At 35.0% G+C, this 12,118-nt stretch overlaps 1 protein-coding gene across 1 annotated transcript in view; it reads right to left on the bottom strand.

Annotated features, from left to right (window-relative positions):
- The window catches only part of LOC150100365 (ras-related protein Rab-18-B-like), a 130,849-nt gene that overhangs the window by 24,343 nt on the left and 94,388 nt on the right, over positions 1-12,118 (bottom strand). The window contains exons 5-6 of the mRNA XM_090402412.1: positions 8,125-8,243; positions 6,241-6,366 (exon numbers count right to left, since the gene is read on the bottom strand). Coding sequence (XP_090258538.1) covers positions 6,241-6,366; positions 8,125-8,243 — 245 coding nt within the window. The remainder of the gene's footprint in view (positions 1-6,240; positions 6,367-8,124; positions 8,244-12,118) is intronic.

Below are 12,118 nucleotides of genomic sequence, written 5' to 3'. Positions count from 1 at the left end.
AAACCAGTTCATTTTTTTGCAGAGTTCAATTTATTTTCATATAAATTTATTCAATTGGCTACCTACCATACTTAGATATTCGCATGTAGCATCATTTTGATACCATAATGGTCACTCCCATACCTCATTGAGTTTTGGGAAGTCTTCTGCTAGAAGTGGCAGGTCGCAGATGTACTTTCCACAGAGTTAGTAAGACAGTCACAACATCCATGTTGCTGATGGGATTCGAATCCCTACATCCTCTTGGCTAGAGAGCAGATACACTAACAACTCGGCTAAAGCGGCTAAAGAATTGTCAGTGCCATTGACCATTTTTTTTAATTTGAGTCTCGGGTCTGGGTTAGTCCCGAGGGGGTGGAAAGAGGGGGAAAATAGTTCCACTGCATAAAGGGGGTTCCAAGACTGCTGTTGAAAATTACCAGCCGATTAGCATAATAGGAATTGTTGTCAAGGGCTTGGAGAAAATAGTCAAGAGGAAAATACAAGATTGGATAGATGAAAACCCATCACACTAGCCTTACTTATCCTATTATCTATTTCTACATTTAGTTTATCTGCAGTATATTATCATTTAGTATATTATATGCAACCAAGGAGAATAGAAGTTGAATTACAGGATAGAGAAAAGAGCACCAAATGGCCATATGAGGTCATTTGGTGTGAAATTCAGACTAACAGGACAAAATATACAATTGCGTGCTGCTATAGACCAGATGATGGAATAGATGGTGGAGATAGTATGCATAAGCAAATAGAAGAAATGTGTGGAAGGAGGGTAATTATTATGGGAGATTTCAACTATGGTAACATTGATTGGAAGGAGGAGGAGAGGACACATGGGAGAAAGGAATTGGATTTTATGCGAGTTATTAAGGGGTAACTATCTGCAACAGCATGTAATGGAAAATACTAGAGATCAGAGCGTGCTTGACCTAGTAATTGCATCTGAGGCTTCGACTGTAACGAATATGACCTGCAGGTACATGAACAGTATAAAGCCCAGGCCAGAAGGGTAACAAGTGTGGTAAGAAAAGCAAAAGTGGATTATGTAAGAACATTAGCCATGCAGGCTAAAGAGAATCCCAAACAGTTTTTTCGATATGCTGCAAGTAAAAGAAAAAATGTATACGGCAGATTGATTTTAAAGAATGCTGATGGTAGGGAGGTAACCGAATCAGTTGATATAGTAGAATTACTGAGTGAGCACTTTGCAAGAGTATATCATCCAGGTGGTGACATTGCAGAAATGGAAGAACCAGCAGCTTATACGGGAATTGTGGTGAATGAAATGGAGGTGAATAGTCTATTACAAAACCTCAATGTCAACTCATCTGCGTAATTGCATGGTATACCAGCTTGTGTTGTACGAGAAGTGGCTAAAGAATTGTCAGTGTCTTTGACCATTTTGTTTAATTTGAGTCTCAGGTCTGGGTTAGTCCCGATGGGGTGGAAAGAGGGGAAAATAGTTCCACTGCATAAAGGGGGTTCCAAGACTGCTGTTGAAAATTACCGGCCGATCAGCATATCAGGAATTGTTGTCAAGGTCTTGGAGAAAATAGTCAAGAGGAAAATACAAGATTGGATAGATGAAAATGGGATACTGTATGGAGGATAGCATGGTTTTGGAAGGGTAGATCATGCCTCAGTAACTTGCTCATGTTCTATATGTTACCCTTATCCCATTCTTCTGAACTGGATAAGGGTAACAGGTTTACAGTGATTCTACTGGACCCTGCTAAAGCTTTTGATAGGATACCACATGGAATTCTAATCAGTAAACTGCAGCATATGAGAATGGATATAGGGTTGGTGAGATGGATAGGAGGGTGGTTGATGAAGAGATATCAGAGAGTGGTTTATTCAGGAGTAGAGTCCAAAAGACGGCCTGTGACTAGTAGTGTGCTGCAGGGTTCTGTTCTTGGACCACTACTGTTTAATTTGTTCATTAACGATATAGGAAAGGATCTGAGAGGAACTGTGCATCTGTTTTGCGGATGATGCAGAGCAATAGTGAATGCTCAGGATGTCAAAATTTTGCAGGATGATTTGGAGGACTGTGCTAAGGAGAATGGATGTCAATTTAATGTGGAAAAATGTAAGGTTTTGCATTTTGTGGTGAAAAGATTAGCAGCAATATATCACATTGGTGGAACTGTACTCCAGGAGATTGACGAGGTCAGGAATTTAGGAGTGTTGGTTGATAGGGAGTTGCAGTTTAGGGAACACATCGCAAAAGTGGCAAAATCAGCTCATCAAATCACTTAAACGAGCAGAGACAAACAGGTTATTGTTCCTCTGTATAGAGCCTTGATAAGACCCCATCTAGACCTGTTCCCAGATATGGACGCCAGGGTTTCTTCTTGATGGGGAGGAGGTGGAAGGATCCAGAGACGAGTGACCAAGATAATAGCAGGACTATGGAATGAACCTTATGAGAACAGGTAGAAGATTTGTGGGCTGCAGAAATTGGTTGTTAGGTGGAAAAGGGGTGATATGATTAAGACATTCAAATTACTGAAGGGTTTTATAAGATTAATTCAGAAGATATTTTTGAGAATAGGACTGGTAGTGGGAGGACTAGGAGCCATCCATGGAAGCTTGGTAAGAGTGTGGTTAGCAAGGGTGTTAGAGCTAGGTTTTTTACTTGGAGAGTGGTAAATGAGTGGAATAAGCTGCCGGAGTCTGTTGTGGGTGCCATGACTGTAAATGAGTTCAAGGCAAAGTATGAGAGATACTGTGTGAATGTTGAATAGTTGTTCTTGACATGATGTTGGGCCTCCCTCGATGAGTCTAAGGACTTCTTGGAGCTGCCCATAATAACAATAATAATCATCTTCACTAAAAATTATGCCTAAATAGCTTGAAGGTGTCACCAGTTATGTAATTTTTTTTTAGTGAAAGTGCAATTCAAGCTTTTTTTTCCTGAATATCTTGTTAAAGCTGATTTTCATACTTTATAGAAATGTTCACACTTACACATGTAAAAAATATAGAATTTAATTCAAAACTCCAATACAGTTCATCCATGGACATCATGGAGACATACTGGTAACTGCATTCAATACATGAATCATAAGAGTCATGAAGCATGTGCCTACTAGCTGATGTCTAAGTCAGAGCTAATATAATATGATTACTATTAGAATTCAAAGGAACAATTGTAGAAGTTGTGTAGATAAAAAATATTTCTTTTTAAAAAAAGAAGAATTACTAGCATTCACTTTCCAAAACTTAGAGATTGGCATACAGTCTGAATGCTTTGATTTTGTAGTTTTCAAATGCTTCAAGAAAAAGAATATCAAATTTTAACTTGCCGAAATGAAAAATCTTTGTCCAGAGAACTCTGTGCCTAGTGTCAATAGCATGAGAAGAAAGGTCAAGACTGATTCATTGCCTTTCTTCTCATGACTTATTGAATTTCAAAAATGAAATATAGTCCTGATGTTCTTGGATTCTAATCCAAAAGGAATGGTCAGGCTGTCCAAAATATGATACGAGCAGGGTACTTGAGAGACACCTGGTAAGGAAAGAAGTGTAAGTATCCTTTGTAGATGGTAGGAAGGAAATTCAGTTTAAAACAGAAACTCTTTAAAGCCTACATTGATGATGAATATAAATAAGCTAACAATGTCTTCTGGGAAATCAAACTGCAAAAACTGAAAAGTCTCTTGTAAAGGATGTTGGTGAATAGGGACTACATCAAACAAAAGCATAATCTTGTTATTAGAGAGACAAAGATCTTTAATTTTAGGTAAAGACAAGGTGAACAGGCATGATGAATTATTAACCTGTCAATAGTAGTGGCATCCCAAATTGCACATTGTCCAATAATTTATTTATCAATTTGACTTTTTGTTGGATCCCTACTGTATGTTGACCTATCTCTCACATCTATGTGCATTCTTGTATCCAGAACCAAACTAAAGAAAGATATTACTAACACCAATAAGCCTTTCTACTTCTTTCCATTGTGAATTTATTAGCATGATAGGTACGTGATTATCCAAACCTTAACTGCTCAGACTGTATGTCAATCTCTGTTTTGGGAGGTGATTAACTATTAATTGTTCATATATATATATATATATTTTTTTTTTTTTTTTTTTTTTTTTTTTTTTTCCCAATCTATACCACTTTTGCAACTGTGCCTTTGAATTCTAATAATGTAAATCATATCATCCCAGCTGCGACTGAGGCATGCACTAGCAGGTACATACTTCATGACTCATTCTTATGATTTTTTTTTTTTAATGTAGTTACCAATCTGTCTACCTGATGATGTCTATGTAATATGTTGGATGAAATATATTGGAGTTTTTTTTTTTTTAATTCTATTTTTTTCTTTTTACATGTGTGAGAAAAATATAGAATTTTCCATAAATGTCTACATGCTCCATTACAACTATTCATATTAAATTTGTTGTAGAAATGATTTAAAGACTTGTAAAGAACTATGATTAATATCTTTGAATATCAGTTTTGACATTGCTTTCTTAATGATGTTGTCCACACAGATTATAAATAGACAAGATGACATATATGGCCCCTTATGTCTGATCTAACCAAACTGACTCCATGTACATCCTACAATTCATTTCATGGACCAATTCTTTAACTTCTTGCAAACAAAAAATCTTTTTTTTTTCTATGTTTACATACACCTTCATCATATGCTTTCTTATATGAGTCAATCTGTTCTTAAGATTTTGCGACAGTCTCTAATGGTTCTTGTTTTCAAATACCTTCATTGTTTCCCCAAGTACTATGGGCATACTGGTGTCCATTGTTCACTCTTCAATTTATTCAACTTTATTCTTTTCCAAACTTTTTTTTTTCCATTTTTCTTTTCATTACAATATTCATTTTTATCCATCTTTAAAGCACAAGTGGGAGGTCACTTCATATTTCGCATCTATATACATTGCGAATTAATTAACACGAGATTTTTATTTTGGAATGAGAAATGAGTAATGAGAGTTCATTACCTTGAGCAGAAATCTAGCAAATACTCAGCATTATTAATTAGCTCTGCCTTTATTTCTCCCATTTTCCTAGACATTTCTGTATGCATGTGATTAATTTCATATTCTGCTGTTTAGGTCTCTAAAAAAAAAACCAGTTCAAAGAACTGGCTTTTTTTTTCTTTTTTATATCAACTGCCTTCTCAAAGAATTCATGTACTTCAACTACAGCACCTGTGGTAACACTGTGGGCAATGAATATTATTATTATTTTGACACCTCCAGGGAGTCCAAAGACTCATCGAGGGAGAGTGTGCCGACAGCATCGAACGATTGGCCCCCTTCCAACTACTAACCGCGCTCAAACTTACTTAACTGAGCCATTAGTAGCAGAGGCTCTACCAATCGACCAACCATAAATCTGCTTGAAACTGACTGCCATTTATGTAATGATCTATTTATAAAAGGAATCATCATTAACGAATGAGCTGTGAAAGCTCCCAAATAAATGTTATTTTCTAGAAGTATCTGAACTGTTTCAGTATTTTTCTCCATCTCAGTAACTCCAATTGCTGACAAACTATTGCTGTAAATCCTCCACGAACTCTACCTATTTTCCAGTGACACTTCTTATACTGATGGTGCCTATCTTCAATTCTACTGAAGTTGAGATTGTTTCAATAAGCTGATTCTTCCTTGTTCACTTCAGTTTTTCCAAAGAGAACAACCACACATTGCTTTTAAATAGCCAGGTGATGGTCCAGTAGACATGACTATGTTGTACAATCATAATGCATGTTTTGTTTATGGCAATACAAAACACTTTGGCCAGCTACATGCCAGTCCATTATCCTTTGTTTAGCATCCAGATTAATAACTAATAATATGATACAGCATAGGAAGATGAGGAATGGGCACTGGATCAAAAATTGATTCTTTACATTATTTATAGGCTTTGCCCAGTCACATATCTTCAATCCTTAAGCAATCCCAATTTTCTATATCATGGAATATGCAACCCTTAATCCGTAGAAATAAAAATGGATGCAATCAAAATTAATCTATTCTCTGTACAAGAAAGTAACAGCCTCTTTCCTGTTTGAGATATTTATTACTGCTTTTTAATATTTCCATGTATATGAAAACTGGAAGATAAAAATAAATTTAACTGGAGATTTGCTGGAACTGGAATGCAGATATTACAACAAACTGGAACAAAATTTAAAAGAGGAGTATTTGAGCACAACAGTTATCATTTCTAAGATTAATTACATCATACCTTTTCGACTAACTCTTCAAAAGCACACTGAACACCATCTTTTGTTTTGGCACTGGCCTCTATAAACAGCATGGAATGTTTTCGTGCATATTTCATTCCTTCTTCTCGGTTAACCTCTCGTCCATCCTAAAAGTTATAGCTAATATGTAGATATCATAAATAAAATACACAGAAAAATCTAATTATTAATAAATAATTAATATACACTTAAAATAATCAGCTAAGTTTATTTAAAAATTCAACAAGAAGAATTTGAAATCAGCAGTTTTATGAAATAATGAATCATTTAATACCACGTCAAAAGACAGTAGCAACTCAAATGCAGAAAACAATGTAACAAAGAGGCAAAAGATTGCTCGTCTGGCTAATGAGTGTTGGTTAATTTTAACGGCATAGATGAGAACACAGACTGATAAGAAAATAATTATTTATTAACTTATTGTTGATATTTCGCTGGTATTCTATCCAGCATCTTCAGAGTAACAATGGGACTAGTTTTTCAAACTAGTCCAACTGTTAATTGCTGTTCCAAGAATTAAATTGTCACACCTCATATATGTATACTCCAGATGATGACTTTTATTTTGGTTTATATTAAACTGAAATTTTACTCTAACAAGTTAGTTGTTTCCATAATTTCTAAAATGTATTCTGATCACCATGTAAGCACAAAGGAAAGGACTGACTATTTGAATGTTGTCTAAGAGTTAACTAAGAGAGAGAGAGAGAGAGGTGTAGAGAAATGCGCTTCCCTAACTTTCCTACTGCTTGACTGGCTGGACATGGTTACATGTGAAAAGGAAGTAATCATCTCTCTCTCTTTTCCATTTTTTTTATTATCAACATTATTAGTTTATTATTTCATGACACCTCAATGGAGTTCAAATAGTTATCATGGGAGGGCATTCTAAACTATACTATACTACACAATCCACCATCTGCCTCCTACACTGTACCATTCTCTGCCCATTAATAGCATTTTTGTCTGTTAACCAAATATGTTCTCTGGACAATTTTCTCTATGCAGAATGAAACACCCTAGTTTCTGAAATTTTCTCTAATGCTTCAGAATGTCTAAAAACTTTGATATAAAGATTCCTCTCATTGTAATGAGAAGCAAGCTTGAGTCTTTTCTGACTGAAGGGCAAGGGCACACAGTCCCACTCTTTTTCAGGTACATTATATAGACAGTTAAATATCCATCACAAATTATCTGAATCCTCAAATTGTTTCCCTTGAATCGCCTTTATCCACATGACTATTCATGTGGAAAAATTTGCAATTTATGCAACTTTTATTTCTATTGTTTATTTTCATTAGTATATAGAACAGTCTGCTTTAAATTCCAATATCTAATTTCAATATTTTGATTTCAAAGGATCTTTTTAGAACATCTTTCATAATGTTTGAAACACCTCAAAATATACTAATAACATTTTCTTTTTATCATTACTATCAACTAAACCTGCTTCAATTTTTATTTAGTTATTAGGCTTTCAAATAACATTTAATTTTTTTTTAAATCTCAAGATTCACAATTTCCTATGATCAATAAAACTCAAAATCAGTTCATTAAAAAATAGTATGAGGCTATTAAAAATTAATCTTCATTGAGCTCTTCAAACAACCATCTTATGTTTTGATTACTATTCTGAGATGGTCACAAAAAATTGTTACATGGATAAAAGCTTCATCTGTAAAAGTTATTGGTATAAAAAATATATTGGTATATAAAACAAGCATTACGTGAGTAAATTTTTTTTGAGAAATGTTAACAGATTTCATTTCACTGCATATAACATACTGAATGCAACATAACACAATTAATATAGTTTTCAAATAACCAGTTAGATAAAATTGGATAAAAATTTTAAATAAACCTACTTTATCTATTTTATTTCCAACCAACATCTTGACTATATTGCTTCGGGTTGAATAGGTTTCTAATTCATATAACCACTGATCCAACTTCATAAAACTAGCCCTGTTAGTGACATCATATACTGTAAAGAAAATATGTTCAAGTTGCTGCAATTTTATTAATCATGCAATTTAAGTTACAAGTCTTCTGTAGTGTTAAAACTGTCAATTTATTTTTTAAATATTAAAATTATTAGTTTTCTAAAGATACGAAAAATTATGTACAAAGAAATGTTCCAGAACCTATTCCAGTTGTCTGGAATTTATAAATTTTCTGTTTTCAAAAATTTTAAATTTCTCAAAAACAGCAAGCATGCCCACTGCTACTTTTCTAAGCTTGAAGGGGGGGAAAAAATAATAATATCACTCTCATGATATCCAAATAAAGACTAATTCAGTACCATAGTGTATTCTTCCTTGGATATCATTCTCATGATATCCAAGGGAGAATACACAACCTATGGTATCCAAATGGTCTTTCCTCTGAGTGTATACTTACACTCCTTGAAAATATCAACTATTTAGTGATAGATTTTTTTACATCTTTTAAATTTAGCAATGGCAGATAAATGGTACATTATATCAAGCAATATGTAGTGTATATTTAAGACAGCAGAAGAATTGAAAGGGGTAAAGAAAGACTGTTTGATGTAAAATTAAGAATGAAACTAGAATGCACATTATCTCCACTGTTATTCACTATGTGGTTCACTTTATGAAAGAAAGTGCCATTACATAGAGATCAAGGCTATAAAAATATGCTCAATCCGCTCATCCATGACAAGTTTCGTTGATTGGTCAACATTTTTAGTTGACAAGTAAAAAAATCTGAAAAGGAGTTTTGTTCAATCATCAGTTTTATTTATGTAATAACAATTCTGTTTCATGTTGCAAACAGTTTTTGTATGTTTATCTTATTATATCTATTGGGGGAATGCTAGCCATTACAAATCATCAATTACAACTGATTTCATCATACTAGAATACAACTGGTAAGAGGATAGGATATGCATGCATTATTGTACCTTTACAGAGCACTCAGTCATACTGTGAGGTAACCAATGAAATGCAACACAGCAACCTAAAATAGACATTAAAAGTGTTTGAAGAGAAAATGTGTGAGAAAATGATCATGCATTAATAAATGGTCTTGCATCACTTATAAAACATACTGAAATTTTTCTTCAGAGACCAATAAACACACTAATGTGTGTGTGTGTGTGCGCACGCGTTTATATACAGGGTGATCCAAGTCACGTTCATCATAAAATAAACTTGAATATTAGTGACAAACTTTATAGAACTAAATTGCTACAAAGCTTATAACCATACTTTACAAAGGCAAAAACAAATAACATTACTAAAGCAAAAGTTCAAAATGCCACTTTGTTTGTGAATGCAGGCACATGATCTTTTTACTAAATTAGAGGCAACTCTTCAAAGCATGGAATTACTGACTGCTCTGATTGCTTCAATGATGTTCATCTTCAGTTTATCAATTGTGTGAGGATTATTTCTTTACACACCTTACATTTCAGGTAACCCTATAAGCAGAAATATGGACCTTGTGACAAATCTGGTGACCTTGGAGGCCAAAGTCTTTTAGAAATCAGTCTGTCACCAAAAAACTCTTGCTAAAATTCAGTTCCTTCATTTGTTGTATGGCAAGTGGCAACTGTCCTGCTGAAAACAGCAATTGTGTTCTTCAATCTCAAGGAGAGCCATAAAGTGGGTGAAGATGTCTTGGTACAGTACACTGTTCAATATTGTCTCATAGAAAATGGGTCCAACGATGTGACATCATGATAATGAACATCTCTATGATTTTCAGAGAATGCAAGGGCATTTCATGGAAAACATGAGGATTTTCAAATGACCAAATTCTTTTATTTTGGCTATTGACAGGTGGAACCACACTTTGTCACTGAAAAAAAACATTGTCCAGCTCATGAACTCCATTTTCTTCAACAAATAATTGAAACCACCTAAAGTACACAACACGTTTTTCCTTACTCAGTGGCTTCAATTGCTTGGTAGTTCTCCAAGTACTGTCATATGACATACCTATCAATGCAGAGTTTTTCTAAGCCTCTCTGAAGGTGAACATTGTAACACATTGTGTACTGCAGTCACTTTGGCCTCAGTCAAAATGGAAGGTCTTCCATGCCTTTGTCTACAACTGATCCAATTTCCTCAAGGCATTTGATTAATCTTGTAACTGCCGATTTTTGAGGAACACTTCTGTTGAGTTGGGACACTTCTGATGAAACTCCTTCACAACATTTGTATAAGAACGACAGGCAAATTAACATCTCGGTGCTCCTTTGTACCATTTCGATTTCCTCATAAAACTTCATGATGAATGCCCAATACTTGAAACGTGGCGATTACATCATAGTGGCCATTAGTTCTAGGCAAAATGAATAATTAGAATGTGTGTGACTTTTGGAATCACCCTGTGTGCGTGCGTACTTGAAGCAGAATGTAATGGAGGACTTGGGGGTACAACAGCATTGGATCTTGTTACAGGATTAGAAGGTATATATACATATACTTGAAGCAGAATGTGACAGAGAGGACTTAAAATACAACAGCAATGGATCTTGTTACAGGATCAGAAGACCTGTCCATAACCAAGGTGGCTACATTACATCCAACTGGGGAAAGTGATCATGTGGTCTTAACTTGGGAGGTAACAAAGCATGTGTCCTATGTGTCCACATATATCCCTTCCAGTTAAGAAGGGGGTATATGTGAAACTACAAGGCAGGTGATTATGATACATTTAGGAGGCAATCTGAAGTACCATGCCATAAATTAGATTATGAGAAGAAATTAGCCAAACAGGCAAAAGGAAATTCTAATTTCCTTTGCCTGTTTGGCAAGTAGGAAGAAGAATAACTTTAATGAGTGCAGATGGTAGAGAGGTAACAGAGGTAGACAAGATTGCTGAACTACTGACTGATCATTTTGCAAGGGTATATCATTAAAGTGAACATACATTGTTACAACATAAATGACATGGACTGATGTGAGAACAGAGGTTGAAGAATTGGAGGTACTGCAATTGGAGTACTGCAGAATCAGAATGCAATCACAACTGTAGGATTGGATACGATATTAGCTCATGTTTTATGAGAATATGCAGGGCATATTCTCATAAAACTGGCAATGCCACTGACTAGGATGTATGTTTAAGTCTCAGCTTTGGCAAAGTCCCAAGAGAGTGGAAGGAGGATAAAATAATTCAATTCCATAAAGAAAGATCTAAGTCTGTGGTAGCAAATTATAAACCAATTAGTACCTCAGGAGAGGTGGAAAAAGTACTGAAAAAGTTGGTGAAAAAGAGAAGTCAGGAATGAGTGGATAAGAATATGATACTCTATGAGAGGCAGCATGGCTTAGTAATCTACTATTTATAGTAGAGTGACAAATGAGTTAGATAAAGGGAATGGCTACATGACGATATCGAGATAGTCATGGATTTTGTAACAAATGGAGATGAACAAGAAACTGGTGATATGGATAAAAGGGTGGCAGATGGACAGATACCAAAAAGTAGTATATGGAGGAGCAGAGTCCAGGAGGAGGTAAGTGACTAGTGGTGTGCCACAGGACTCTCTGCTTGGACCACTGCTGCTTAATTTGTGCATAAATGATATAGGAAATAATCTGAAGGGAGATATTCAGTTGTTTCCTGATGATGCAAAGCTGGGTTTTCAGGATGATTTAAATAGGCTGACAGTATGGGAAAAATATAATGGATGTCAATTTAATGTAGAAAAGTGCAAAGTCATGCGTTTTGACTGACAAAGATTACAAACCATGTGCCACATTGAGGGAACTGCATTCTAGGAAATTGATGAAGCTAGGAATTTCAGAGTAGGGGTAGTAGTAGTAGATAGAGAGCTAAAGTTTAGAGGACATATTGTTAAAGTATGTCAAATTAGCTCACAGG

The sequence above is a fragment of the Typopeltis vanoorti genome, chromosome 13 (genome assembly GCF_054136105.1).
Source record: "Typopeltis vanoorti isolate ZY-2024b chromosome 13, IOZ_Tvanoo_1.0, whole genome shotgun sequence".
NCBI classification, from domain to species: domain Eukaryota; kingdom Metazoa; phylum Arthropoda; class Arachnida; order Uropygi; family Thelyphonidae; genus Typopeltis; species Typopeltis vanoorti.
Note: the sequence above shows the minus strand (reverse complement) of the source record. Positions and strands in the feature narration are given on the sequence as shown.